Source organism: Phasianus colchicus, chromosome 9, assembly GCF_987193195.1.
Source record: "Phasianus colchicus chromosome 9, bPhaCol1.hap1.1, whole genome shotgun sequence".
NCBI classification, from domain to species: domain Eukaryota; kingdom Metazoa; phylum Chordata; class Aves; order Galliformes; family Phasianidae; genus Phasianus; species Phasianus colchicus.
In genome coordinates, this window is record NC_143444.1 from 25,171,570 (window position 1) to 25,199,206 (window position 27,637).

The 27,637-nt window shown below is 45.0% G+C and overlaps 1 protein-coding gene across 1 annotated transcript; it reads left to right on the plus strand.

Annotated features, from left to right (window-relative positions):
- The first annotated feature begins 4,234 nt into the window (after positions 1–4,234).
- On the plus strand, positions 4,235–27,502 carry SLC5A9 (solute carrier family 5 member 9). Its single transcript, XM_031602115.2, has 15 exons — positions 4,235–5,792; positions 5,915–6,781; positions 7,625–7,696; positions 10,012–10,116; positions 11,941–12,105; positions 14,626–14,731; positions 14,960–15,040; positions 15,796–16,001; positions 16,765–16,900; positions 17,780–17,887; positions 18,052–18,202; positions 19,396–19,564; positions 20,115–20,330; positions 25,232–25,379; positions 26,718–27,502. Exons 2-15 carry the CDS (start codon positions 6,428–6,430, stop codon positions 26,924–26,926), a joined length of 2,226 nt encoding a protein of 741 aa, XP_031457975.2. The 5' UTR covers positions 4,235–5,792; positions 5,915–6,427; the 3' UTR covers positions 26,927–27,502.
- Positions 27,503–27,637: the final 135 nt, after the last annotated feature.

Genomic DNA, 27,637 nt, shown 5'->3' on the forward strand with positions numbered 1-27,637 from the left:
TGGCTTACCACATACAGCCAATAGGTGCCAGGCCCTGTGATGTGGTTCCCTATGGAACAGTCACAGGGCTCTTGTTTATCCCTTGGAGCTCAGAAGGTGTTTGCTGGGGATCACATGAGGTAGCAGGGGAGCATTGGTCCTTCTAAGCATCAGCCCCAGCACTAGTAGATGCCTTGATCAACACAAACCAGTGTAATAGAAAATGAAAAGGTTTGAACTGTGAAGTCCTTAAAAGGTTTGTGAAAATAAATGGTGGAGTGGAGGAGAAAGACTCCGTCAGAGCCACTGGCAAGGGGAAAACTGAAGTGTTAAACCACTGAGCCCCCGAACGTTGATTGAGATGTCAGAAGGGAGAATGTCCCTATTCCAGCTCCTAACTCTAAATTAAAAGATGTCATTCTTCTTTGCCATTTTTCTCTGACATGAAGAAGAAAGATTTTTCTAAATAGTCACCAAGCAAGCTTCTCTGCTAAAAGTTAAAAAATAAAAATCCTCGTGATATCTTAGCTGATATTACCTAATTTTGGTGCCCAGCTCAAGAATTTTTAAGGCTTGGAGTCTACAGTAGCAAAACTCCTCTGATGCTTTGGCCAGCAATAAGGGCATTATTTCTTTCCAGCATCCCAAACTGGAAGAATCCCTTTCTATGTACTCAAAACTGCCTCCTAGAAATCCAGCTCTGCATGAGGATTTTTATCACATCGTGTCCTCAGCTTCTCCAGGGCATCACAAAACAGCAGCATCCTCCCACGTGAAATCTCATCATGCTGCGCAAGCTGATGGCAGTAGTTTATCAAGTCAGATATATTCCTCAGGACGCAGGCTGCTTGAGTAACATATAGGAGTTACAGGAGTTATTATTATCAGGGTGCAGATTAGCATTGAGGGTGTTGATGGCGAATGTCATAGCCTTTCTATTTCATTCTAATATTTGTTTAGTGGGAAGCTAGGTTTGAAACTCAACCAAAGAAGCTCCTTATTTTTATTTTATTTTAGTTTTGTTTTAAGAAATCTCGCCCTGGAGGGAGCTGTCATTCTGGGATGCTGATTAGCTTTTGCAAGTTGACAGGGAGCAAGGCAGCTCTCTCTGTAGCACTCCCAAGTTCTTTCACCTAATCACACCAGCACTGCAGGCACCATGTGGAGGAAATGTAACCCTATCTCACTGCCTGACAACTCCTTCAGCTCCAGACTTTGTTTTCTCGTTCCCCTCAAACTGTAACAAACCATTAAGTTTGATTTTTTTTTTTTTATTTTTTCTTTTTTTCATTCTTTCAGCAACCATTTTCGCTCTGCCTCCCTTTCTGGTTCTTTTCCTTAGGGATAGTAACTCTGAAGACTGTATTCGCTTCGTACACATTCTTTATCCTTAGAGCTTTTTGGCATCTATTGTATCAACTGGTCAGAGGATCTGCAGCATCTTTCAAAAACTCTCCTTTTTTAGCTGGGGGGAAAAAATAGTTGTAATATATCTGTCCAGATTGATGTGAAAAATACTCCAAGCAGAAACAAATTAACAGGATTCCTAGCAGGCTCTTATTGCAGTTAAAAAGAGGGTTCTGTATTGTGGAGTTTGATTCAGAAGATGTGGATTTCATTCCCAGTTCCTGAGAGTCCATAATGTGGGGAAGTGACATGAAATGTGTCTTTCACATTTCACACAAGCCCAGGTGTGAAAAACAGCAAGTCCTGTTGATGGACCAGTTGTTGGATCAAGAGCTGCTGCTCCAGACCCTCAACAATTGTCTGAACCCAGAAGAGCCTGGGGAGGAGAGTGCATCCTTAATAAAATGCCTGCAGAGCTCTGGGGCAAAGCAGCAGCTGGGACTAAGCTTTCCCTTGATTCTCCCACCGAGCTTCCGTCTTTCTAAACAAGCAGGTTTGTGCCAAACATTGACTGATAAGGGGGAGAATGTTCTTATTCCAGCTCCTAACTCTAAAATGAAGGACATACTTCTTCTTTGCCATTTTCTCCCTGACACGGAGTAGAAGGATTTTCTAAACAGTCACCATACAGAGATGGATCAAAGCTGCCAATACCTGCCTGAATCTGCATTTCCAAAGCACATGGGCTGTTGACATCTGTTTTTTTTTTTTTTTTTGTCATGGAGCCTTTTCTCTTGAAATGGGTTGCTTTGGTATAAATTTAATTTACACTTTTTAGCTGTGCATGGGGAATGCTTTTTTTTTTTTTTTTTTCTTTTTTTTTGCAAATGTCAGAATGATTGAGCAGTGGCTGCTTTGTTCCTCACAGTGTAATCTGGAACAGCACTGTGTAAAACTGCACCAGAAAACAGGGATGGGTACGAGCCCACCTCTTCCCCTGTCTGGCAGGAGCTTTCCAGGTGATTGTGCACCACCTCCAGCTTTTACCCATATCAGTTTAAGTTCCTCATGATTTCTCAAACAGCAGATTGCAGGAGAACAACAAGTGAAACTGGTTGTTCCTGTAGCACAACCACACGTACCCTTGGCAGGGGCTGGGAGGCATTGGCTTACCTGCTTTGCTGGAGAGCTTGATGGGCTCAGCAGCACAACTCAGCTCCTCCTGCATTCCTCCTTGGCTGAAGTCTGGTGAAATAAGGCCGACTCCCTTGCAGCTCCTCTATTTCTCCTGCTTGCTTATTCATTATTTTTGCTTCTCCTTTTTCCTGGTGGTAGCTAACGGCTGCAGCTCAGCATGGCCTTGCTGTGCAGCATCACCCCAAATGCTGTAATTCACAGCCCACATTGCAGGGACTGTGTGGCTTTCATTTCTTCCGTGTTTCTCAGACCATACTTTGTTTGCACTCCAAACCTGAACCACCCTTCCAGAAAAGTAATACCCAGAGTCCCAGTACAAACCACACGCAGGTCTCTTTGTGTCTTAAATTCATTAAAAGCGCTCTTAGAAAAAGGATTTATTCCCAGGGCTCTTACCCAGACTTCTGCACGGAGCTGGCAACGACATTAGGTAATAGCTAAATCTTCATTAGTTATATCTGTTTGCTTTGTGCCTCCGTGACAGTGATGAAAGCTGTAAATAAGTGTATTGTCCCATCTTAACAAGGGTAGCGTATCCATCAATAAGGACACTTGCTCTGCTGAGATCTTCGCAAGGCTGTACAGGGGAGTAAATTAAAGAGAGAACAACATCCTTCATTTAAAGCGTCCTTGTTCTGTCACTTAATGTTTTACCCTTGCTAATATCTTTCAAAGTCTGGCTCTTAGTCAGAAAAGTCACTTGGTAAATATGACATATTTTATCCAACCTATGTCTACTTGGTCCTAGAATTATTTTTCCGGGCAACTGCAGCTTGAAGCTTCACCTGTGGCATCTCAGCTTTGTTTCCCAGCAGTCACTGGAAGTCTGCAGATTCCCTGTTCAGTCAGACATGCACCCTGCTTCAGGCCGGAGCAGACAGATGTTACCTCTGATCCCACCTGGCCGGATGGACATCATAATAATGCAGGGAGAGCTGAAATGCTGGATTTGCTTCAGACTCATTGGACAGTCCAGGAGTGAAAATCGGAGTGTGGCCTGCAGAGGGAAGAAAAGAGCTGTGGTAGCACTGCCTGGCTGCCCGGGGTCTGCTCCTCTCCCACCGCCCTGCTGCTCCTCAGCTGCTCCCCTGAGCTGAAGCACTGTCTTTAAGCATTACGTGCATTTAAAGCCTGATCACATCAAACCAAAATTAAACAGAAGGTTTTAATTCGAGAGATATTCCTTCTAAGCGAGGGCTGGGAGGAAAATATTGGTTAGCTGAATGCCTCTCCCATCCCTGTTGCTGGAAAAAGCCCCCAGGAGGTGAGGTGAGAGGAGAGGCTTGGCTATTGTCTTCCCTCATTGCATTGTTATGTGTATATTGGCCAATTTCTGCATCCATTTAGAAATTCACTAATTGTCACTGGAGCTGTTCGCTGACGACTGTGAAGTAGCTTCATAATGAAGAGGAAGTCCATTTATTCATTAACATTTGTAAAAATAATGACCTGTCACTTAACCAAACACCGTTTACCCCAGAAACACTTGCTCTTCTGTTTTTATTTTTTTGTTTTGTTTTGTTTTGTTTTTAAATATATATATAGATTATTATTTCAAGCTGCACTCTTTGAAACGCCACTTCTAATTTCCCACCTCTGAAGGGCTCATTCTCAGCTGCTGTGATGTGAGTCAGAGAACAGACTGCATGAGAAGACATTAAAGGTCCTGTCACTTCTGCTGCACGGAGAGCAGAGTGCGTTAACGGAGCTCTGATGCTGTGCTCCAGGAGGGCTGCAGCTCTGAGATACTGCTTGAACAGTGGGTTTGGGGGATTGCTGCTCCTCTGCAGTCTGCTCTGCTCCTTGCCTGAGCATTATTGTGGTGCAGGAAGAGGCTATGAGTGCAGGGCTTGGTGGTAAAAGGTCATCTCTGGTCAAAGAGGTGGGACATACAAGGTAGCCCCAGCCCCAAAAAGAAAGGCTGGGAGATGAAGGAGGTTTCTCAGGAGGAAAATGGGGAGAGGATGGAGGACTGTATCCTTCGTGCTGGCCCTCTGTGCCCATTACACCTATGAGCAGAGCTGTCACTTCCACCGACACACGTTTATGCTACAGGTGATGCTCTGGCAAGGCCTTGTCCCCCTGCCCAGCAGCTCACGACAGTCCTGTGTGCCAGGCTCTTCCTCAGCCATAACCACCCCCAGGGATGAAAGAAACCAACCCGTCCCTTGGCTGTGAGAAAGCAAATTTTGGCTTTGCTGATGTAGCCTGGATACTCTGTGCTGTTCTGCCTGCTGGGGAGGATAGTTTGATAGTTTTGCAGCTATCCAGAGCATTTGAGGTGCATTGCTATGTCCCCTTGGGATTGAGAGGGAGCAAAGGAATTTGCCTCCCCAGGAACCAATGGAGACCTGTCTGCTTTCACCTGCCACACTTCTGCTGCTGTAATAGCTTTCACTATTTGTCACTGTGTTGAGTGTTTATTGTTTCCTGGGCACGTGAGTTTCCTTCTCCACCCATCCTCTCCCAGGGCAGGGAGTGCCACATCTCCTGGTGATGAATGGCCACCACTGTTGACTTAAGAGCGCGGTGAGCAGCAGGTGAGCACTGTGCTGCTGCTTGGGTCACCAGAGCTGTGCAACACGCTCCTCACCTGGGGACAGGAGTCAGGGAGTGCGTCACATCGAGCCAACATGCGTCATACCCTTGGCTGTGGGCAGGGACACGGGGCCATGTCCTGGGGGGCTGTGGGAGGAGCATACCTCCATGGCCAGCCCCAAGGAGTTGTGAGCAGAGCAGTGGGACCAGGACAGGAGGGCCACCAGACTGCCCAGCTGCAGAGAAAGACATAGCCACTGACAAGGTATGTTCTGTTTTCAGGATGCAGCCAGTGCAATCCTACCTTGCTGCACCAGCAATGGGGTCAGCTCCATGGCTTGGGATGGTGCAGTCAGTGAAATAACACTTGAAGGGTCCTTCAGGCTAAAGCCAATGTCATGCTTACTGGTTCAACAGGCTTGTGATACCTTAGAGCCGCTGGGAATGGCTTGTTAGGTGGATTTACTTTTCATGGGGCAAGCTTTCAAGTGCTTCCAAGTGCTTTCAAGTGTTAATCGTTGCTGTTTCGGCGCCTTGGAATGGTGGGGTGAAAGGGGTTGAGTTGTGTGAGGGCTTTGAGTTGTGTTCCCCATGGAGAGCAGGCTTCCTGGTTTGGGAAGACCAGAGATACTGACTTGTTTGCTTCTTCGGCAGGAATTTGATGCATTTCAAGATTAAGCTACAGCCTTCTTGCAGTTCGAGTGTCACGGTGTTGAGAGGGAAGTGTGTGGGTGAGTGTAAATGAGCTCTGCATGCGGAGAGCTGCCTGTTTGCAATGGGGGATTTTGGCTTCCAGATATTTAATTTCTGGTAACTGTACTTCAGATTGTTGAAACATTTCAATCTTGAAAAGCATTTTGCAGATAATGAGACCATGGGGAGGCACTGCTCCCAGAGAGCTTCAGACTCAGAAGTGGAGGTGGACAGGGGGCCTTCCATTAGCAGCGCAATTAATTAGCAAGTACGTAGCCAGAAAATGCTGGGAAAGAGGGAAATAAAATGAGAGAGTGGTTTTGATGCCCCTCGTGCAACCAAGAACAAATGAAGCCTGTAGAAGTCTGATATTTCATGGGGTGAGGGGAACCATGGATGGCAGAGAAAATGAGGGGAGGCAGGAGATGATTCTGCATGGAGCATTGGGGGCTGCCAGGAGAAGCCCCATGTCCTGCAGCCATGTCTAAGCAGGGTCTTTCTAGGTCCGTGTGGTTCTCAGTTTTTCACTGCAGTGGGGCACGGCCAGCTCCCACCTGCCTGTAGCCCAGGCCAGCTGCTTCTCCTGCTGCACTGCAGCTTCCTGGAGCCATCCAGGGGATCTGGCAGCAGCTCTGCTTGTCACGCAAGCAGCTTAACTCCTTTGCTTCTGGCTATGTGCATGCCAAAAAGCTCATCTGTCTCCTCTCCTGCACTTTCCCTGTTGCTATCTGCACAGCAAACACTGCTTCACATGAGCTCACCTAGCTGCAACTCTCTGCAGCATGGGGCTCCCCGCTCACACCTTCTTCACCCTGTTAATTATTACAAGGGAAGCGATGAAGGCGAACGTGCACCAAAGTCCAGTGTGAAAGAGAAAATCATTAGTTCTCCCACAGCCATGAGCCAGCCAACTCCAGCCACCACGGAGCCACCCGTGCTGCCAGGGGAGACGAAAGCTGTCTTTGGGGTGGCAGACATCATCGTAGTGGTTTTGTATTTCATCTTTGTCCTCGCTGTTGGAATATGGGTGAGTGCCTGCAATGAATGGGTTCAGCTCTGCCTGGGGCAGCATTTGGTTCTCCCCAAACCATTTCTGGGTACAAAGGTGTCTGCCTGCAGGAGGCATCCTCTGCACACACCATTATCCCAGGCCATAATGAGCAGGCCTGGGAGGTAACACACCCATGAGCCCCTGTCCCCACATGGAGACCACTATGGGGTCATCCCCTGGAGGTTGTTCTGAGGGAGGTGTAAACCTCCTGTGCTGCAAAGTAGTCTCATGCCAAGGGATGGACAGGAATGGGACCAGGTCAAGAAGAATGCTGGGGCCAGGGGTGAGAAGACCATAATGAGATTTTAGAAGCTTTGGAAAGGTTAGCAATTATTTATTCATGTTGCTTTATGGAGGCCTCTTTTATAGAGATCCGCAGTGTTCTGCTTGGCTGTTTTTCTCATTCCCATTGAGTACATTCCAGAAGTCATTAAATAGGTAAAAGTGGCTTCCTTCCAAACCTAGACTACCAGAAATCTGAGTGAAGAGAGGCAGAAGCAATGGCTGAATCCTGGCATCCTTAACAGATGCTCTGAGCAATTCTGGGAGCTGATGCTGATGCCAAAACTTCAGTCTTCTCCCAGCTTGGTGGCAATGCTGCTATCTAGTCTGAGTGCTGCTATGCTTCAGCCTGCCACAAAGCCACCTACAAAGTTCTGAGTCGGGTAAGCTTGCTGATTTGGCAGCAATCAGGGGAGCAGGACTAGGGTGGCACAGGATACTGCTTATAGGATGTTTCAGGCTGCTAGGAAGGGCATTGGGTCTGGCCTGAGCGTGAGAGAATGGAGGAAAATACTTTCATTTTTCCTGTGTTTCCAGTCATCAATACGGGCAAGCCGGGGAACCATTGGAGGTTATTTCCTTGCTGGACGATCCATGACCTGGTGGCCTGTGAGTGAAATGCATTGCTCTGTTTCTCATGATTTGAAAGCAGATCTAAGGAGGGCAGGCCTAGAAGAGGACCCTGTACATGCACTTTTTGACTATAGGCTTCAGATGAAAAGGATCCATAAGGAATCACCTCAGGCAACTTTGCCAATGAACTGTGGTGTGAAGCTACCAGGTCCAAAGGGCAATTCAGCATCTTCAATTTTTTCTCAACTTCCAATTCCTCTGCTAAAGTTAGCAATAAAACCATCCATACAGGTGGATGTGAAGGAGATCTGATTGCCCATTTGGGGCTCAAACTCTTTGGTCCCAACTCACTAAAGATTCCATTGTCCCCAAAGACAAGAGAGCATTAGGTAATCTAGCAATGTGCTATCCAGTAAAAAGCATTTAAAGACTGAAGTAAAAATAATCCCAAAGCCCAAGACTATCTGAGCCCTCGCTATTTAGAGCAAAGTCAAGATTATCGACTAACGATGTAAGGGATATAAACTTCAAACCACCAAAGTATAAATCTTCTCTATGAAGAAAAAGGATCTATTGAAGGCATCTTTTCTTGAGAGTGAAAGGTACATATAAAAATAATTTAAAGTTTGAAAGGAATAAAACCACCACAGGAATAAATATCCTTCTCAGCCAATGCCAAACTCCAGTACCATATATCTCCCTAGTGAGTCGTGGGTAACGGAATGCACTTCTCAACCAAAACAGTGGTTTTTTAAAAATCTTTTTTCCCTTTGTATGTGCATTGCCCATAAATTCACTAGGTTAAATAAATCAGACACACATATGTGTCTGTAAGTTATTTTTTAAATATTTTTTGTACTTTTTCTTGGCCACCTGACTTTTAATGAAAAAGCTTGATTTGATGATTTTCTCTGATTAGGAGGGGAAAAATTGAAAAAAAAAGTACAAAAAATGAATATTTTTCCCCTAATAACATCCTTTTTTTTTTTTTTTTTTTGTTTCTTTTGGCTCAAACTGCAAATGGCCACAGACTCTGCTGGGTACAGCCTGACTCTTGGCATCTTCGACTTAGAACCCTAGGTCCATAACGACCTCAAACACTGTTCAGTTTTTGAGTCTGTTAGTCCATTTATAGAGCTGATGCCAACTCTGCAGTGCCTCTTGGAGGGCTAGCTCCTCGTGGCCTTCACCTTGAGTATGTGATTGGCTTACCTGTACTTTTTTTTACAGAGGTGACATATTTCTGCAGTGTGTTTGCCTCAAATAAGCTCCAGTTGCATTACTGCTCCTGTGTAATACATCGCCTTCTGTATTTTTCTGTCTGATGTAGATATCACAAAAAGAGTTTACATTTCTTGAGAGCACCAATTGCAACCTAAGTTGCAAATTCAGGTAGCAGCAACCAGCTCTCTAATCAGGAGTTTTCTTAGACAAGAAGGCAGAGCTGCTGGCAGGATCCATTGTGGGTGTTCATGCCATATTAATGTTTTACCTTGCTCAAGGATGAGAAGCAGATCAAATTCCATCACCCTTTGTTTCAGTTTAGCATTACTTGGGAGAAAAAGTCTCCTCACAGAAGATGTAGCTAAAAGCAAACTCCATCTGGAGAGAAACAGGCTCAGCTTGTCCTTAGCATCGCTTCTCATTTGACCCTGAGAGATTTGGCATTGTTGTACAGAAGAAAGTGAGGCTGTATGCCAAACAAGAGTGGTAACTAAGTCTGCCTTGTTTAAATCACCTTGGAGTTTGCTTTCTTCCAAATAGAGTGTCAATGAGCCATGTTTGGGACAGTGTTAAAGTTAACCTGAGGAATTAGCACATTCCATAATGTGGAGCTGAATATCTTTGAACCCATGTGAGCATAGTAAACAATAAAGAGCCAGCATGTTTCCAACACTGATCTGGCTACAGTTCAAGGATATCCTATCTTAGGATGGGCTTCAACAGAATCCCCAGTGCTGTGCAAACCACCACATGCATGCTCTGTGCAAGACTAAAAGAGGACTAAAAGATGTGGAGAGCAGATCCCAAAGGGTCAGCAAGGCTTCAAGTTGCCAGCTGTGTACCAAGGAAATTAAGAAATCCATTACATTTCATAGACACTAAGTGGCTGCCACCAGCTTCCCTCAACCACCCATTTTCTGTAAAGCAGATGCTTATCTCAGGAGAACCATTGCCAAAGTGAACCCTGATTCTGAGGGAGGAAAACCCAACTGTCCATTAACACCCAGGTACCTACCTGCACGGAGATGAACATCCTGGGGAAAAGGAACACCTGGGGGAAGTACTGGGGATGGTACAGAAGTTCCACATAGTGATTTGATTTTGTGTGCCTGTGCCATGTGTTTCAGATTGGAGCATCACTGATGTCCAGCAATGTGGGCAGTGGCTTACTCGTTGGACTGGCAGGCACTGGAGCAGCTGGGGGTCTTGCTGTTGGGGGCTTTGAGTGGAACGTAAGAGTCTGTTGTGTTGTCTACTGGGACATCGTGGTTTGCAAAGGGACTGTGGGTTTCTCTCCAACATCATACACTAACAGTATTGGCAACACCATGTCTTGGGGGCAGGGTTAGTGGGCCATATTGGTGGTAGATGGGTGGTTGGACTGAATGATCTTAGAGGTCTTTTCCAACCTTAGAGATTCTATAGTTCTAAGTTTTCTAACCTCAGGAGAGAACCGTCCAGAAATTGAGGCAGTCTTAGAAAGATGAGATCCGTTTCTTTTAGTTTAAGTGCAATCCACTTAAATGATTAGCTCTTTGACCTTCCCTGAAGCACACAGCCGTATTTTTAAGCTTTAGTTGCTGCACATAGAGACTAAAATGAAAGATAACGAGTGCTGAATATGTACTTGGATAATTGCATGATTCTGGAAACAGGGACTTTGTACTCCTAAATTCACTGCAAAACCACGAGAATCAGCAACACTGCATTCACCTGTCAGCTGCCGAAAAGTGAAGTCTCTGGGGTGAACGTTTGGGTGTGAAGGCAGGTTTCATTCTGCCCTATTGAAATGCCCTGGAAAATTGCCACTGACACCACACGGAGCATGAAAACCAGGCCCTTTGTGTGTGATGCTAATGATATTTCTCAGCTGCAGTGATGAGAAGAGAGACTAGCGCCAGCCTCACAATAAACATCACTCACCTAACTCTAAATCTTTTGTCTGTATCAGCAGAGAGTGCTAATGGTGCCGGATACTTGCCAAGCACAAGCAGGACCCGGCCCACCAAAGGCTTTCTCCTGAGTTATCTATTCACTGCAGCTATTTTTTTTTTTTTTTCTAAACCCTTAAGATCACCTTTAAGTCCTTTGTGAAGAAACCTGAGCCTGCTTTCAGGCTGATGCATGTAAGACATATCACTGTATTTTAAGTAAATCTATTCGAGTAATTTTAGAAGCCCACGAAGACAAGATTGTATGTCAAGGCAAATCTAACTTCATGAGTTTAGATTCATTTCTTTCAAATTGGAAAGGGACCTTAGGATATGCCATTATTCTCTTCCTTCAGCATGGGACATCGCTCAGCTGCAGGGATCATATAGGCATCTTTTACCTGAGCCAATCTCTGCCACTGCAGGAGACACGGCTGTTCTCTTCAATCACACTCAATCTCTGTCCCCAGAGCTTGGTTTCATTTCTGATAACTTAAATAACCAATCAAAGTAAAATCTGACTAATGTAAGGTATTTGGGAAAAAGGTAATGTCCAGAACATGGAGGAAGTGAGGTCTGATAATTCAGTGACTTTTATTTAAGCTCAACTTCTCCTGTCTGGACTTTTGCTGGGTTTCAGAGAGGAAATACATGATGGGAGATGCCTTTACAACTTTCTAAAAACTCTTCACCTGTGGTGAAGCTGCTGAACTGCCCCTTTATCTACAAGTAACAGAAGCAGATCTGCTTCAGCCTGAAAGGAGAACATCCCAGCAGAGTCTTGCTGTTGCTTATTTTTATGCTCCACAGGGAGAGTCTGCAGCCTCAGCCTCATCACTTGCTAATCAAGCAACAAACAGATGCTCTCATCCTTCTCTGAATCACTTAACTCTTCACTGCCACCACATCAGTGGTTTCTAAGGCCATCAAATGCAATTTCAACTTGGAAGAACAGAACACACCGTCTCACCCAAAAGTTCTGAGCAGGGAGAAAAACTCAAGAGTTCTTCCCAAATAAACTGCATAGCACCTCACACTTCTTTCTTTGTCCATTGGGACAGAATAGGAGAAAGGTGTTCCTGTGTGCTGAATCATGTGCCTTTCTTTTCTCCCTCTCCCCACCAGGCTACCTGGGCACTGCTGGCTCTTGGCTGGATCTTTGTACCTGTTTACATCGCAGCTGGAGTGGTTACCATGCCTGAGTATCTGCAGAAGAGATTTGGAGGGCAGAGGATACAAATCTACATGTCTGTGCTGTCCCTCATTCTCTACATATTCACCAAGATATCTGTATGTATCTACTGGAGGCAACCCTTTTGGCTAGGGCAGTGGTAGGTCGTCCTGGCAAAATGCAGGGATAACTCAGATGTCCTTGAAGAGATCAGCTTGGCTACCAGGAACAGGATCAGTGTGTTTGTAGTGTGCTGCTTTGCTCACATAAATAACTGCCTCTACATTGATCATGAAGACCTACTTTGAGAGAGACTATTCGTTAAACAGCAATGCACGTTGAGAACTATACAGGGATATAGCAGCTAATTACTAAATAGTGTAAGTGCCACACTTCTTCTGCCTATTTTTCCCTTCCATCAAACCAAATCTTTGACAATATAGACAGGGGAACTGTGGCATTACCCATCTAAGGATCTAGCTGGCTGCATCCTATAGACATGAAATTCTTTTATATTATCATAAACCTGCATTGTCCTATAAATTATTTTGCTTTTGTTTTTGTAGTTGAGTTTTCAACATTAAGAATGTTGTGATTATTCCTCTTTCTTTCTATCACTTGTGCTGCATAAGGAAGGAATAGGAAAAGGGATAGGTTCTGGCTTAAGAGAAAACTCAGTGTCCTTTCTGGATCGCTTGCAGCATTGTACCCTGCTGATAGTTAAATGCAATGTAAGCTGCTGGGTATTTCATTTCATTTAAATGCCATTAATAAAGAGGAAGAACTTATGCTCACGGATTTGATAAGCACTACCTGTGCCCTTGGAGGGAGAGGACTGCATTCCGAAGTCCATTACAGGGACTGAAAATGTCAGTCTCTTGTCTCCAGCGGACTGCTCTACAGCAGCACAAATCAGTGTTGAATAGACCCTACTGAAGTGTTTGGATCTCAAACTGCCTCAGAAGATGTTGAATGGAGATGAGGCACCTTTTGCTGCTGACTTCAATGCCCTTCCAGGTTTATCATGTATCAGGCTCTGAAAAGTGCATTAAAATGAGCTTAAGGCTGGAAGCATAGGATGGATTTCCCACCTGTTGGCTGTATTGCCCACTGCTGCCACCACTGCAACACCCCAGTTGTTTTGCTCTCTGGGTTGGAGTATTGCCCAAGGTGAAGCCTTGAAAGGACACTTTTGGAGTGGAATTCAGTACATGGAATGCTCCTGTAATAGTGGTGTGTACAGCTACACCCTCAGTGTATTTGGAGAAAAAAGACCGATCTTTCTGGATAACCTTCAGCAGAGCACTATTTGCCAGTGCTTTCCAGAGCAGGACCCTGGCCCCAGTCATTGCTGTTTCAACTCAGTGGTTTCTTCTCTGTGCAGTTAATTCACATGTGGCTGATGGATGTGACTGGTGGAGTTTATGGGCATGATAGGTGCTTTCTATTAAGCACAGTGCCTTTGTTTGTAGAGAGCTCATTTAGCAGCTGGCTGGACAGCAGGCAGTTGGTTACAAGAACAATTTTTCTCCCTGTGCTTTTTGCTCACATGTAAGTTAGCAACTAGGACATTGCAGAGCCCTCCCCACTTGCCAAGAAGAGCAGAGATCTCAGTGCACAGTGTTGTTGAAGGACTGATACCGTACAGCTAGAGACCTGTTTGCATTCCCTGCTGGGTGGGCAGCAGAAGGCAGAGAGGCTCCTGCACTGTCCTGACAGTTGCTGTCCCATCTTGGGATTGCAGAAAGCAGGAGCTGCACAAGATGCTTGCTTTTAAGGTGCTTATTTATAGAAATCCTGTCCTATCCTTTCTGTCTTGCTTTCCAAATGTCTTTACCTCTATCTCACCTCATACCAGGTTTACAGGTGCTCTTTAGATGGATTTCCCAACACGTACACATCTCCCATATCACCTTCTGCATCTGAAAGATGTTATCTGTATAATTCTGGGTTTCGCCCGGTTTTTGGTTTCAATCTCTCTGGTAGTAGGTCCAAACAAAACAAAGCTGATGGGGGTTTCTGTATTTCCAGGGAGGTTCTCAGCAGGTATAACCTGTTGTACTGGAGTCAGGCTGCTGACGTTTTCAGATAAATAAATCATAGCATAAGATACCAGTGATACTTCAGAGGGCTTTCTAGCTGAGAGTGTCTCTTGACTACTAGATCACCAGGACATGCTGATGTGCAGAACCTCTTTCCTTCTGTGGATACACAAGCATAGGCTCTATGGCCCCAAAGCATGGGATCCTGTGCACCATGATTGGCTTCATAGGCAGTAAATGGTGTGGGAGTTTCCACCTCTGTCTCTCTGTGTCAGTGAAGATCACGTGCCGTGAAGGCTGTCTGTAAAGTAGCCCTCATTTTGATGGCTTTGTGATCTGTTGGGATGTAGGATTTTCATTTTCATTCTGCTGCTCCCAGACACTGTGAGCTCTGAGCTCAAGGAAGCATTCTTGCACCGAAGGTTCACTGCCATCAGTCCCACAGTCTCTCCACCTCTTCCACTTCACCTCTGTAATGTCTTTCTTTGTCAATGCTTTCCATCTGCAGAGGGCTGCAGCCTGCTTTATTAGATTTCACTTGTATTGAGTACTGCTATCAAACCTCCTTTTGTAAATTATTATTTGATTATATTCCAGACAGATATTTTTTCTGGAGCATTATTCATCCAAATCTCTTTGGGCTGGAACCTCTACTTGTCCACTGTGGTCTTGCTAGTTGTGACTGCTGTCTACACTATAGCAGGTAAACTGCTGGCTTTAAAACACTAAATTGTGGGCAGACCCTTTAGTATGTTCCTCCTGGGAGTGCTTGGAGCAGCTATAGGGCCCTAGGATCCAGCCCTGTGGCAGCTTTCCCCAGTGAATCCATACTGAAGTCACAGGGCTGGGGCCAAGGAAGTCTTTCCCAGAAATACAGGTTTCTGTGTACATGGGGACACACTCTATCTGTTGTCTGTCGTTCTCCTAACAGGTGGTCTAACAGCTGTGATATACACTGATGCACTGCAGACCTTGATCATGGTACTGGGAGCTTTGGTCCTCATGTTTATAGGTAAGGGGAACCTTCAGTGACATCACGCACTAGCTTAATGATCCCAAGGTCATCAGAGCTTATCAAGCTACCTCACCCTTTCAGGGAAGGTGCAGAAATGAGTTTTAATCACTCACAGAATAGGTGCTGGCACAATCCTCATTTGCCAGCAAGTCAGACTTCCATCATCCTTTGTACTAGCTGTCTGGAGGCAAGGTTCTGGATAACTTCACCTCCCTACTTTGGGGTTGTCTGGAATTGCCAACAAGCTTACAGAACTCATCCCCAGAGACAAATTCAGCTCTCACTGTGCTCATGTAAATTCAGAGCAATTCTGCTGACTTTCCATGTTGACTTTGGGAGTTACTGTGGGTTCACCTGGGTGTAACAGAATTATAAAAAAATAAAATAACAAGGAACAGACCATCATTAGTCTTTGCTTTATGTCTTCTTGGCAAACAGAGATACAGTTAACCCATGTTTCGTTTCATACCTCCTCCTCCAGCTCTTGGAGGGCATATGAACAAAGAGTAGGTGCTGAGGACACTGTGGGGATTAGGATAACAGAGGTTTTCCTGCATTGATCCTCTTCCAGGATGCACTGCTAAAAGCACAAGGACTCTGGGCAAGATCCAACTTAGTTCTATACATGCATTGACTGCCAAAAGCGAGAGCGGAATGGAAAGTAAAGAGATGAGAGAAAGATAAGTGAAAAGAATGCAATCAGTAAACTCAGATAAGGAAACAAAATTAAATTATTGGCATTTTCTTTTCAGGATTCGAAAAAGTTGGCTGGTATGAAGGACTTAAGGAGAAATACAACACAGCTATACCCAAGGTCATAGTCCCAAACACGACCTGTCACCTCCCACGTGAGGATGCCTTTCATTTGTTCAGGGACCCAGTCACAGGTGACATTCCTTGGCCTGGCCTCATATTTGGCCTCTCCGTGCTGGCTCTTTGGTGCTGGTGCACTGATCAGGTAAAGAAAGACTTTTCTTCTCCGGGAGCCCCCTGTAGTTTTATTTCCAGTCCACTCCTCACTTTGTAGATCTGTGAGCTGAAACATGACTGTGCCTTGCTGTGTAGGAGTTACTGCCTCTGTTACTGGATTAGACCACTCTTTCAACTTTCTCAGCAAGCAGCTAGTTTTGTGCACTTCTTGGAGTGGAAAGAGCAGGTGATTTTCATCCAATTTACCCACCTGCAGGCTGCAGTTTGTGCGATGAGGATATAGCAGTACAATCTGGAGCTGGCTCTGCAGTGACCTTGTGTAGATCTCCAGATAAATCGCTCGTATTCCAGAAGGTCTCTGATTTCTCATCCCTATCCAAGCTACAAACAAGGAAAACTGTATTTGTTTCCTACAAAATTTTGTTTTTGTTGTTCAAGGAGGGATAATCACCAAAACCCACCACTGAACTTTCACTGAATCAGACTAGTCTGCTTCATTCCTTGTCTCTTGCTGCTGTACAGCTGCTGCCTCCAGTCCCCAAGGTGGCTTCGTTTCAGTCAAGGGCGAAATTATTTCTGTAAGGAAATTTCCACTCTGCCCTCTTGCATAGCCTGTGTGCTGAGCTCTGAGCAGGCTGCAGACACTGAGATGGGAAGGTTGCCATTGGCATGCAAAACAGCCTGGGATGCTGTTGGGTGAAAGTCATCCATGAGTAGGAGAGGAAGGATGGATCCTGCTCTCTCTGCAGTGCTTCTGTTCTGCTTCCCATTCTCTTTCTGATCAATTGCAGGTAATAGTTCAAAGGTCTCTCTCTGCCAAGAACCTCTCCCATGCCAAAGGTGGATCAGTGCTGGGAGGATATTTGAAAATCTTCCCTATGTTTTTCATTGTCATGCCAGGAATGATCAGCAGAGCTCTTTACCCAGGTGAGCCTTCTCATGTTCCTCACTGTAGAGTTTTACACCTGCTATAAGCACTAATCCCACACAGGTCCTCCAGCACTTTCACACCTCAGGCATACCTGCTTTCTTCATGCTTTTTTGTTGCACACATGTGTTCCCAGGCCTTTCCTCCATCTCCAGTGCTCTCACAGTGGCAGAAGTAACTGGGAGTATCCTTATGGGATTGTGCTAGAGGGAACACAGAGATCATGCTATGGATATTGCTTGCTTCTGTATAGGAAGTTGATAAGGTGAAATGCTTGAAGCATTGAGGTTGTCCTTCAAGTTCTGTGGATTGTTTCCAGTAGGCATTTGGTGAGAGTTTTAGCAGGCTGCCATGCAATTTCATGCAATTCCTGGTAGACTAAGTGCAGCAGCCCTCCTTTGTGGAAAAAAAATATCAGAATTCTCCTCATGTTGTCTCCCAAGGAACTTTCCTTGCTCATTCCTTCAGAGCACACCACTTCCTGGGGAGAATGCCCTGATTAGAAGGCTCATACCTGGAGGAAGGAGCTTCAAGTGCCTCTCTACCGAGTTCATCAAATAGGATGCAACATCCTTGGGAGCCCAGCTGGCAGGATCATGGAAACTGTACAGTTCCCACAGCTTACAAATCATCAGGCATTAAAAATATGTAACATCCAGGAGACAGAACTAAACAGAACTGCAAAACCATATATCAAAGTTTCGCCTTTATTTTATGACACAAAGTGTTCTTCAGCTCTACTTGCTTTTACTACATTTCGGCTTCACCTCAGATTTGTATGAACTTACACAGGACATCAAGATTTGTTCCCCTGGGTTGTACATCCTACGGCTCAATAGAATTTATGTGACTTCTTGTTCTTTTCACGTCTCCTACAGATGAAGTGGGCTGCGTGGACCCAAGCATCTGTAGAAGCATCTGTGGAGCTGCGGTGGGTTGTTCCAACATTGCCTACCCCAAACTCGTGGTAGAGCTCCTGCCTGACGGTGAGAAACTTTTTGGAAGTGGGCTTGAGACAAGCTCTATGCAGAATCAGATTGCCTTAATCCATCCTAAGGACAAGGAAATCTTCCTGCAGTTATCAGCCATTGGGATGCTAAAGGAGTGCTGGGAGGCCAAAGGTTCAGTCCTGATTTTTTTGCTCCCCCAGGGCTCCGGGGTTTGATGATTGCCGTGATGATGGCCGCCCTGATGAGTTCCCTCACCTCCATTTTCAACAGCAGCAGCACTCTCTTCGTTATAGACATCTGGCAGCGGATCCGTAAAAATGCTTCGGAGCAGGAGCTGATGATTGTGGGCAGGTCCTTACGTTTCTTTATGTCTCTTTACTGGCATCATCTGTTTTGACAGCAGCATTTACATTCTTCAGTCTGGACACACTAAGAAAAACCTGGTGCCAAAGACATAGAACAGAAACACAGCCTGGGAAGAGCATTACAGTGTCCAGCTTCATCTCAGATAGACCTGGTCAAAGGATACATTGAGCTTACACAGCTGTGCTAGGTAGATTATTACTTCTCTGTTAGCTAAACTTAGCAAAAATACTGCCTTAAATCTGCATTTTAGGAAAGGCAAAGATGCTCTGGAGTCACTGTCACTGGAGGTCTTTAAAAACATGATTTTCACATCAGGCTGTGGCAATATATTGCAGTTGCTCCTTTTTGGGGAAAAGAGCAACCTTGATGAGCTGGGCCTCCCAGCTCTCTTTGTCTGTGATAAGTTATAGTGGCCTTTACAAGCAAGCCTTAGTACTGCATTGTATCAGGGGCACATAAAGTTCTCCTTTTGATAGCAGAATTTAGGCTGCATTCTGCATATTTGTGCTATTTCCTTCTCAATTCATAAGTACTGTTTCAAATCTTTATCCTGGGATAGGTGAAGGATACAGGCTGTACCTCACTCTGCCACTGTAGAGTATGGAAGTACCTCTTCCTCAGCCACATGGAGAAACCTCTCTAACATGCAATATAAAGATGATGAAGAGATATAACATGCACTTGAGACCACAGGATCAATTTTAAAAATGAGAATGTGAGTTGGAATTTGGCAAAGGCACTGGACCAAGCATGATATCTGCTTGGAGAGGAGGCAGAAAGGTTGCTATTGATCGCAAGCTTTCATCTCTCTGTGGCATCTGAGAGAAAGTCCTTTGAAGTACATGTCACTGAGGACGTGTGAAGTTGAGGGGTTTGCATTGGCCGAGCTGATGGTGTGAGCCACCAGGCCCTTGAGGATCTCTCGCATGTTGTCTGGCAAGTCCCAGTGCAGCTTAGACTGAAACCTGTGAAATTACCTCTGGGATTTGATTGATCTGATAGTATAATAATAGTAGAGAATGATTTTCTCTTTTCCTGTGTAAACACCATTCTTAAGAGTGATGTCTGGATTTATAGGGTAGGAAATTGTGGAAGCAATCGGAATTTGCTGCAAAACTTCATTTTGAGGTTGACTCCTCCAACAATAGAGCTCATGTAATTTTATCCTAACCTTCCAGAGTCTTCATCCTCATCCTGGTAGTCATCAGCATCCTCTGGATCCCCATCATTCAGTCAGCCAACAGCGGGAAGCTCTTTGACTACATTCAATCTATAACCAGCTATCTGGCTCCACCAATCACAGCGCTCTTCATCCTGGCCATCTTCTGCAAGAGGATTAATGAGCCCGTAAGTAGCATGTGAAATACCAATTGATGCACATACTTAATTTCATAGAATAAATTATTAAATCTCCCCTCACTTCCCAGCCTTGGAGATTCCTTAGACTCAAACCCACTCCAGCTAAAAAGTGTGATGAGTAGAAGGCATTTTCCTGGGACATATTAGTAGATCTTAATCTCTAGTGTATGTGTTTTGCTTCCAAGAAGCTACTGCAAACAATACTTCTTATAAGTCTCATTTGAAGTCACAAAAGTCGAAGATGTTCTACACTTCAAGGATGGGATCTCAAAGTCTAGATGGAGGCATGTTGCTAGGAGGAGACTTGCATTATCTGTGCTCTATCAATTCCATGTTCAAGAGCAGAAAAATAAAATGAGGATTTAAAACTAATCCTCCTTTGATGTGTGTCAGTATGGGATTCTATCAGTCATAAAAGGTTTTGGTCTATGAAAGAGCTATATTAATAAAAAAAAAAAAAAGGAAAAGAAGAAAAAGAGGAAAACTTCAACCAAGGGTATTGTGCAATGAGTGTTTCTTTATGCTTGCCTTCCCTCAGGGTGCTTTCTGGGGCCTCGTGTTTGGGCTGGCTATTGGTCTCATTCGGATGATCATGGAGTTTATTTATAGTGCACCATCCTGTGGTGAGGAGGACAGGAGGCCAGCTGTGCTGAAGGACCTGCACTACCTCTACTTCGCGCTCATCCTCTGCGTCCTCACCGCCATTGTCATTGTCCTCATTAGTCTCTGCACCCCTCCAATCCCTGAAGAAAAGGTAAGTGACTTTTCTCAGAAACCCCATTTGGTTTCCAAAAATCTCTAGAGTTTGTCCTTTTCACGCCGTGGCTAAGAAATGGGGTGTAATGCTGCAGAGAAGCACTTGCTCCATAGCTTTCTGTTCCCCAGGTCTCACAGTGTTAATGCTTCCTGAGGCACTGAAATTGAGTGTGAGTTTCCATGCTGACACTGGAGCTGGGCAGACACCGCAGCCCATCATAGCTGGAAGAGAAAGAGAAGGAGGGGGAAGGAGAGGAAATCATATTACAGAGCACTGCTGAGGAGAAATTAAATATATCTAATTGTAGCATCTACTCTGTTTCAGCAGAGCCAGCATCAATCTTGCAGGCAAACAAGATTAATAACTTTTGCAACATGGGCATTTAGGAAAATTGTCCCAATGTGATCTCAATTACATTTAATAACTTTGAGTCAGGCGCAACTTTCTTTTACTTAACACATTAAAATGGTGCAGAGTCGGGAGGCTTTATGTAATAAAACCTCAGAGCAACTCTTTACAGTGCAAAGTTTTAAAGCAGCTGTCAATATAACAAAACTGCCATCTACCTCCAAACAAAGTTACTGGATAGATTTAAAATACATTGTATTTTATTTTTTTTTTTTTTCTAACTGCGTGAGGAAATGAGGGTGATGCTATCACAGCATTTTCTATCTGTTGCTTCCTCATAACTTGCAAAGCATTAACCAGCGCCGTCCATGTTTGATTGAATGTTAGTGGTGTCAAAGATACCCAGCTCCTAAAGATTACATGAAAGCAGGTGCTCAGATAGAGGAGAGGCAGAGAGAGATTGTCTTTGTGTCTGCTTTGAGATAAAGTCTCAGCTTTTATTAGCTATCAGAGGATCCACATGGGAGAGAAATACTGGCAAGGAGGCACCATTAGTTCTGCAGCTTACGTTGTTCGCTGCTGCTCAGGGGTGGCCAGATGGTTGCCAGCAATTAATTACTGTGGTTTAATGAGTTCCCACTCATCATCTGACCTGTGATAACTAAATGTGTGCAGTGCTCCCTTCCCACAGCAATAGCAAGATAAGATGCATTAGCATAGCACTGGCAAATAGTGAACATTCATACCCAGCAGTTCAGAAAATGAAGAAACTGACCGCAGCATCTGCATCTTTTTGGTCTGAGCTCAGAGGTGTAAAAGCATTTTCTCTTAAGGAATGTGTGTGGTGGGGGAGGAGGTACCAAAAATATCTTGTAGACGGGTGAAAACCTTAGAAAAATTAAAGTGTAATCACTGAGTCTTAGAACCTTCAGAAGGACTGCTGCCTAACCTGCCTTGATAGACAAAGTTACCTTTGTCTCTCACATCTATCTGAATTCTGTGAACAATATGGGGTACGGTCTACCCTTAAGAAGATGGTGAACAGTCTAATTATCTGGTCAGATCTAGCCATTTTGTTAATAATTACATCACTAGTGCTTCTTTGCTTTGTATTGTGTAGTTAATGCAGTTAATGATGTGACAGTGAAATGCTGGACACAGATGCTCAGATAATCATCTGATGATGGAGATGTCAGATTGAGGGCAGCTTTTGCCCTGGACATGAGCGTGTAAATAGGGCTGGGCCATGCCTGTAACAATGTGGGCTTAGAGTGCACTGCTGAGGTGCTGTGGGGATGCTGTGACACCCCCTCATCATCTCAAGTTGGTCTGTGGCTACGCTGAGATGGTTCAAGGACAGAAATATTGTGGGAAGAAGAGCAGGAGGTAGAAAGCAGAGCAGGTAAGTCAGGCCCTAAGTCTGGCTGAAGCTGGCACCTGAATTCAGTGTTTGGCCACAAGCTATTTTGGGTTGTTGGGTTTTGGCTTGCAAGACAGGAAACTTAGGTGATGAGACTGTATGTCCCTATAACAGTGGCTGAAGAGAAAGCTGGTAGTGGGCATCCGGGCTGGAGGTGTGTGAAGTTGTGGCCCTTCCCAGACCCAGTGCTGGGCAATTCACATCTTCCCCCATAAATATCACTTGGGGCTAATCTGCCAGCCCTTATCTGTGCAGCATTTCGAGAAGTAATGATGAAAGATACTATATAAGGGCTAGAAATTACACCATTTATTATGTCAAGCAAAAGTAAAAGAAAAACAAGCCTCTAAAGTAAAAGCCAAATGAAATACAGTGATAGATCAGATTTCAGCAGATGTAAATCAGCATAGCTCCACTGCCTTCAAAGACCAGCAACAGCTGCTGAGCACAGTTATGCCACTTTATACAAGCTGAAGATCCACACAGGACAATTTTAAATATTGAATCCCAATTCTTTTCAGATAGCAAATGGGAAAAAGGAGAAAAGAGATTTGTATCTGATGTTAGAAAGGTATAGCTAATGTGCCTGACTTTAAATGAATTACAATCCGAGAACTGCAAGCTGTAGCATTTTCTCCTGCTGTTTTGGACACTCTCCCATCCCTGTGGTGATTGATGCTGTGCTGGAAAACAACTATGCAAGGAATTTGTTTGGTATGCTCCAGAGTTCATATGTCTTCATTGTAGGTAGTCCATATTGTGTCACGCTGTCCTTGAAAACCCTGCAAAAGAGCTTACAATTAAATTTGAGACTGTGAAGCTGAAACACAACTGTCAGGTGCCAGATGGCATTTTGGAACAGAAGGATTTATTCGAGTTTACAAACAACAAAAGAAAAACTTTGCTGAGTTCTTGTAAACTCCCCTGTCCAAGGAGAATGTGGGGGTGGAGAGAGAGAGAAGCAGCTCCCAAAGTACAAGTACTAGACAAGCAGGTCACCTCCTCTGGGGTCAGGGCTCATGCTGACATGCTGATGGATCAGCAGTTCCAGCTGATGTGCTCTGGAACTCAGGACGTTTTCTCAGTGTGCTGTGGTCTGGATTCAGTGCTTTCTTTAGGTGTGCTGCCTGAGAGGAGCACCAGGCCAGCATGTACTGGGCTTCTTTGGTGTGTGTCCTTCAGCTGATGACAGAGAGGAAAAGGGTGACCTTGAGGAATTCAGTCATCCTAAAACTACTCTGGGGAGGTTGAAGCTGGAGAACAGATATGAGGCTTCACCAGGGAGCCCTCTGGGGTCCTGGCTTGCTGTGTAAAGAGGTTGGCACAGGCAAAGCACCACTTTGACAGAATTATAGAATGGCTTAGCTGGAGGGGACCTTAATGATCATCCAGTTCCAACCCCCTGCCATGGGCAGAGTTGCCAGCCACTAGATCAGGCTACCCAGGATCTGATCCAACCTGGCCTTCAGTGCCTCCAGAGATGAGGCAGCCAGAAGCTCTCATGGTAACCTGTTCCAGCTTTGGGGTGGTTCAGTGATGCTCTTCAGTGATGGAGTTACCTGTGTGTCTGTACTGCTGGGAATGGCTCTCACTAGCAGAACCTGAGCCCCAGGGAATCCCCAGCCCTGCAGGTTTTGCTGCAGTATGAAGGGGGTTGGTCACACGGTGACACATGGGAAGAAAAGCAAAAAGACAAAAGTTTCTCAAATCCTTCAGTACTCTGAAACTTTGATACGTTCCAGTGACATTTCCCAAGTGATTAAAAAAAAAAAAAAATCCTTGAGAAAGATGAGGATCATCAAATCAAAGCAATTTAGCACATCGTGACAAGAAAGATTAGCCCTGCCCAATGCTCATCTTGGTTGAAAATGATTTAAATAAAGCTATAAATCTTCTGGAAATTATGCAACATTTTGTGTCAGCTGGAAACTGCTGCCTAGATTTGTGTGTGTGAAATTCAAAAATTAAACTCATGTTACTTTGTAAAGTGACCCATTTGAGACATTCATTTCCATACAGGCAGAGCAGGGGCACAGTTTCTCATCAGCTAGATGTGTGACTTTGCCTAACCAGGGCTTTGCTGCCCCAGTCTTGTTCTATAGGATGTCCATGAATTTGGGTAATTGCTGTTGTATTGTGTGGCCTTCCTGTTTGGCTCAGTGTCAGCACGTAGGAGTTAGAAAGAGGCCATCAAGCTGCTCAGTGTGCCATAGTCGGCCAAACAAGCAGCAACCCCCAGCTTAAATTTAAAGACCTGAGCCCCTGGGATGGTTAATGCCACCCCACAGCTGGCAAAAGGACTGCTGTGGTTTGCAGGATTAACCCTTCCTATGACCTCCTTGAGCTTCCCATCTCCAAGATGGGAGAAGACATTGAGACCTACCCTAGGATAAGGGCTTCTCTCATCCCACTGCTGTAATACAGAGATTGCAGCCACAGAAACCCTTCCACAGCTCATTTACACACATGGCTTTTGAAAGGATGATGCAAGGAGCAGTAACTCCAGAAAACTGGAATTAAATATAAACAAAAAAAAATCCCAAGTGGAAAAAAAAAGTAATTCAGACCAACAAGTCTTACAGCACATGCTCAGACCTGATGCTTTTTTTTTTTTTCTTGTAAATACACCTGTTGCTGTAACGCACAGGATAACCATTCCTGCAAACTGCCACCTGTTTATCAATACTCTGCCTCTGTCCCTCTGCACTGCTTCAGTCACAGAACAGAGAGACAACACTGCTGCTTTTCCACCAAGAACTACAAGAGAATCTCATTTGGAAGTGCAGGTTACTGCTTGGATGTGAGCTTCTCTCAGCTGTGAGGCTTAATGCTCATACAGGGTTTCTCCTGGTAGAGACAGGGATGGAACTGATTAAGCAAAAAGAAAAACAAACAGATGGAAAGAAGCTAGATTAACTCACCATTTTTTCCTCAGCTTTTCAGCTCAAGCTGGCTGCTACTACCTTTTGTTTCTAGCATGTAGGCGACTTCAGAAAGGGGAAATGGCAGGGGAATATCCACCACCCCCAGAACCAGCACTGTTTTGGACCTGTCCCCAGAGAGAGCCTTGACTTGCATACCTATCTGGGACTGGCAGGCCATAACCTGTGTTCTCCATCCTTCTTTTCAGCTTGCTTGCCTGACTTGGTGGACGAGACACAAAAAAACTCCTGACATTGACCTGAAAAATTACAAGAGTGAATCGGCACAGATAAACCCAGCTAATGGAGAGCATGACTTGGTTGAAAGCGCAGACGCATGCAGTAAGGAGGAGGCAGGTAGGGGGCCTGGCTGTGTACAAGCACACTCGTGTGCATGTGAGCACACACACACTTGTCCAGCCACAACACGTGAGAGGTCAGTTGTTGGACTAAGGGCTTGTATTTATGGGTATACCAGTTACAGAGATGGAAATAATGAAAGTGTTGTGGCTTTTAGCCTTCCAGACAGATCTGCTAGCGTGTGCTTTCTTCTCATGCTCCACTGAATAGCTCAAAAGAGCTGCTATTTTTGAGAATCAGAGAAAACCCGCTATTCAGTAAAATGCTTTTTCTCCACCCCAAAATCAAGTCATTTACTCACGCAAACTACCCTGATCAAGTCCTGCTCTGGTTGCAGTGTTATTTTAGCCCCTAAGGCCTGGCACTTCATGGCATGATGGACTCCTTAGATGGGAGTCAACAGCCACCTACTGTGACCCTTGGGGTGGAGGTCTGTGCAGCTGGGATGATGCTCTTCATCCCATTGGCACTGGAGCTTTGTGTCATGACACCACATCTCTTTGGCTGGCTCAGCAAAATGCTTTTGAGGAGATCTGTATCACTACTGCAAGATTTCTTCACTCCCTACTTTTGTTGGTCAGTTTAAAGGACATTGGTACCAACAGCCAAGCTAAACAGAAGTGAACAGAAAAAAAAGCAGTACCTTTATTTTTCTTTTTTTTTCCAGTAGAGTAAGCTTGGGTTTAAGTTACATACAGATGTTCATCTACTTAAAACCTATTTATAATTTCTTATCAACTCCTAGTTCTCTTAACTGGCTCATTTTTTATAAACAAATGTCTCAGTAATTTGGTAATTAGTAATGATGGGAAAGGAAATATGGAGTACAAGAACTGACAGTTTAATGAGTTCTTCGATAACAGCTTTTTCAAGGCCTTACGACATTCTGCCTTTCCAAAAAAAAAAAAAAAAAAAGGTTATATTTGGAAAGCACAGCCAATGAAATACACACAGCACAGGACTGACAATTAAAACACATACTTCACCTGGCCTGTCACATGTAATAAATCAGCCGGGAGAGCTCTAAAAACACCATCATGCTGTCAGGAACTTGTGAATGTGGATGGAAGATGGGCCAGGGAGGAGGGGGAAGAAGTCTGTTAATTAACTAATGAATGATTGGCTTTGCAATCAACTAGCTACAATCAGGCTGTGCTATACTTGGTAGAGGCAAGTATACTTCCACTTCCCATCATCTCCCATCACCATCTTCCATCTCCTATCCCGGGTGCACCTCAAAAGCCATTGCAGTTTGGCCAACACAATCTGGCAGGAGGAGGCAGGGAATTGTCCCCACTAGATGGTAACAGTGATATTTTCTCTGTGTTTCAACAGTACCCAAGCCTCCCTGCTGGAAAACACTGTATCTGTGGTTCTGTGGTCTGTCCCCCAGCCCCACACCAACTCTGTCCCAGGAGGAGAGAGTTGCCCTGGAGCGCAGACTTACCAGCATTGAGGAGAAGCCTCTCTGGAAGGCTGTTTGCAACGTTAACGCTCTTCTCCTGCTGACCATTAATGTCTTTCTGTGGGGATATTTTGGCTGAGATGTGGTTGGGCAGTGCATGGCTTTGGTTTACTACAGGTCTTCTCATCCTCACGTCTGAGCCAGAAGCTTTGGGTGACAGATTCTGGTGATGGTCCCCATGTGCCTGGGCATGGCCCTTCCCCAAGGCACTGCTTGCTGGAAATGCCTGTGGGGCTTGGTGGTGCCATTCCTGAGCCAAGGAGTGACCAAGACTCAAACCTGGCTGCAGACAGGATACATGAGAAAGCATGTGGGTCGAGCCAGAAGAGCTGGGGTCAGCTTTAGAGCAGAGCCATACCTCACAAGGAGCAAATGTCTGGAAAGCCTGGGGCTTTACTCCTCTCATGCAACCCGACTGCCCCACTGTTTCAGGGGAAGAACTTCTGGCTTACATTGCTGTGGGGAGGGAGGCTGAAACACTTCTTGCAGACTTTTACATGGTCAAATTGAGATGGGGTCAGGGTGTGATCGCTGAATTAGTGACACTCCAGGTTCCTGTAGCTATCCCAAAGCTACACTGGACAACCCCCTCTTCCCCCTGCCCCACATTGGCAGCAGACAGACCCATACCAGCCCCTGGCCTGTCCCTATTCACTCCCGGATGAATCCTGCCTTTAACAGCATTACCAGCAATAAAAGTGCCTTAGTAACAAAGCCAATTTTGACTCCAGGTTATTGTGGCTATATATCCTGCACTGACACACCAAGGTCTCCCTGGGACCACCTTGTC

Coding starts and splice junctions, on each gene's coding strand:
- SLC5A9 (XM_031602115.2), top strand. CDS start 6,428: ATGTGCATGCCAAAAAGCTCATCTGTCTCCTCTCCTGCACTTTCCCTG. Junction 6,782..7,624: donor TCCTCGCTGTTGGAATATGG/GTGAGTGCCTGC, acceptor CTGTGTTTCCAG/TCATCAATACGGGCAAGCCG. Junction 19,565..20,114: donor GCAAGAGGATTAATGAGCCC/GTAAGTAGCATG, acceptor GCCTTCCCTCAG/GGTGCTTTCTGGGGCCTCGT.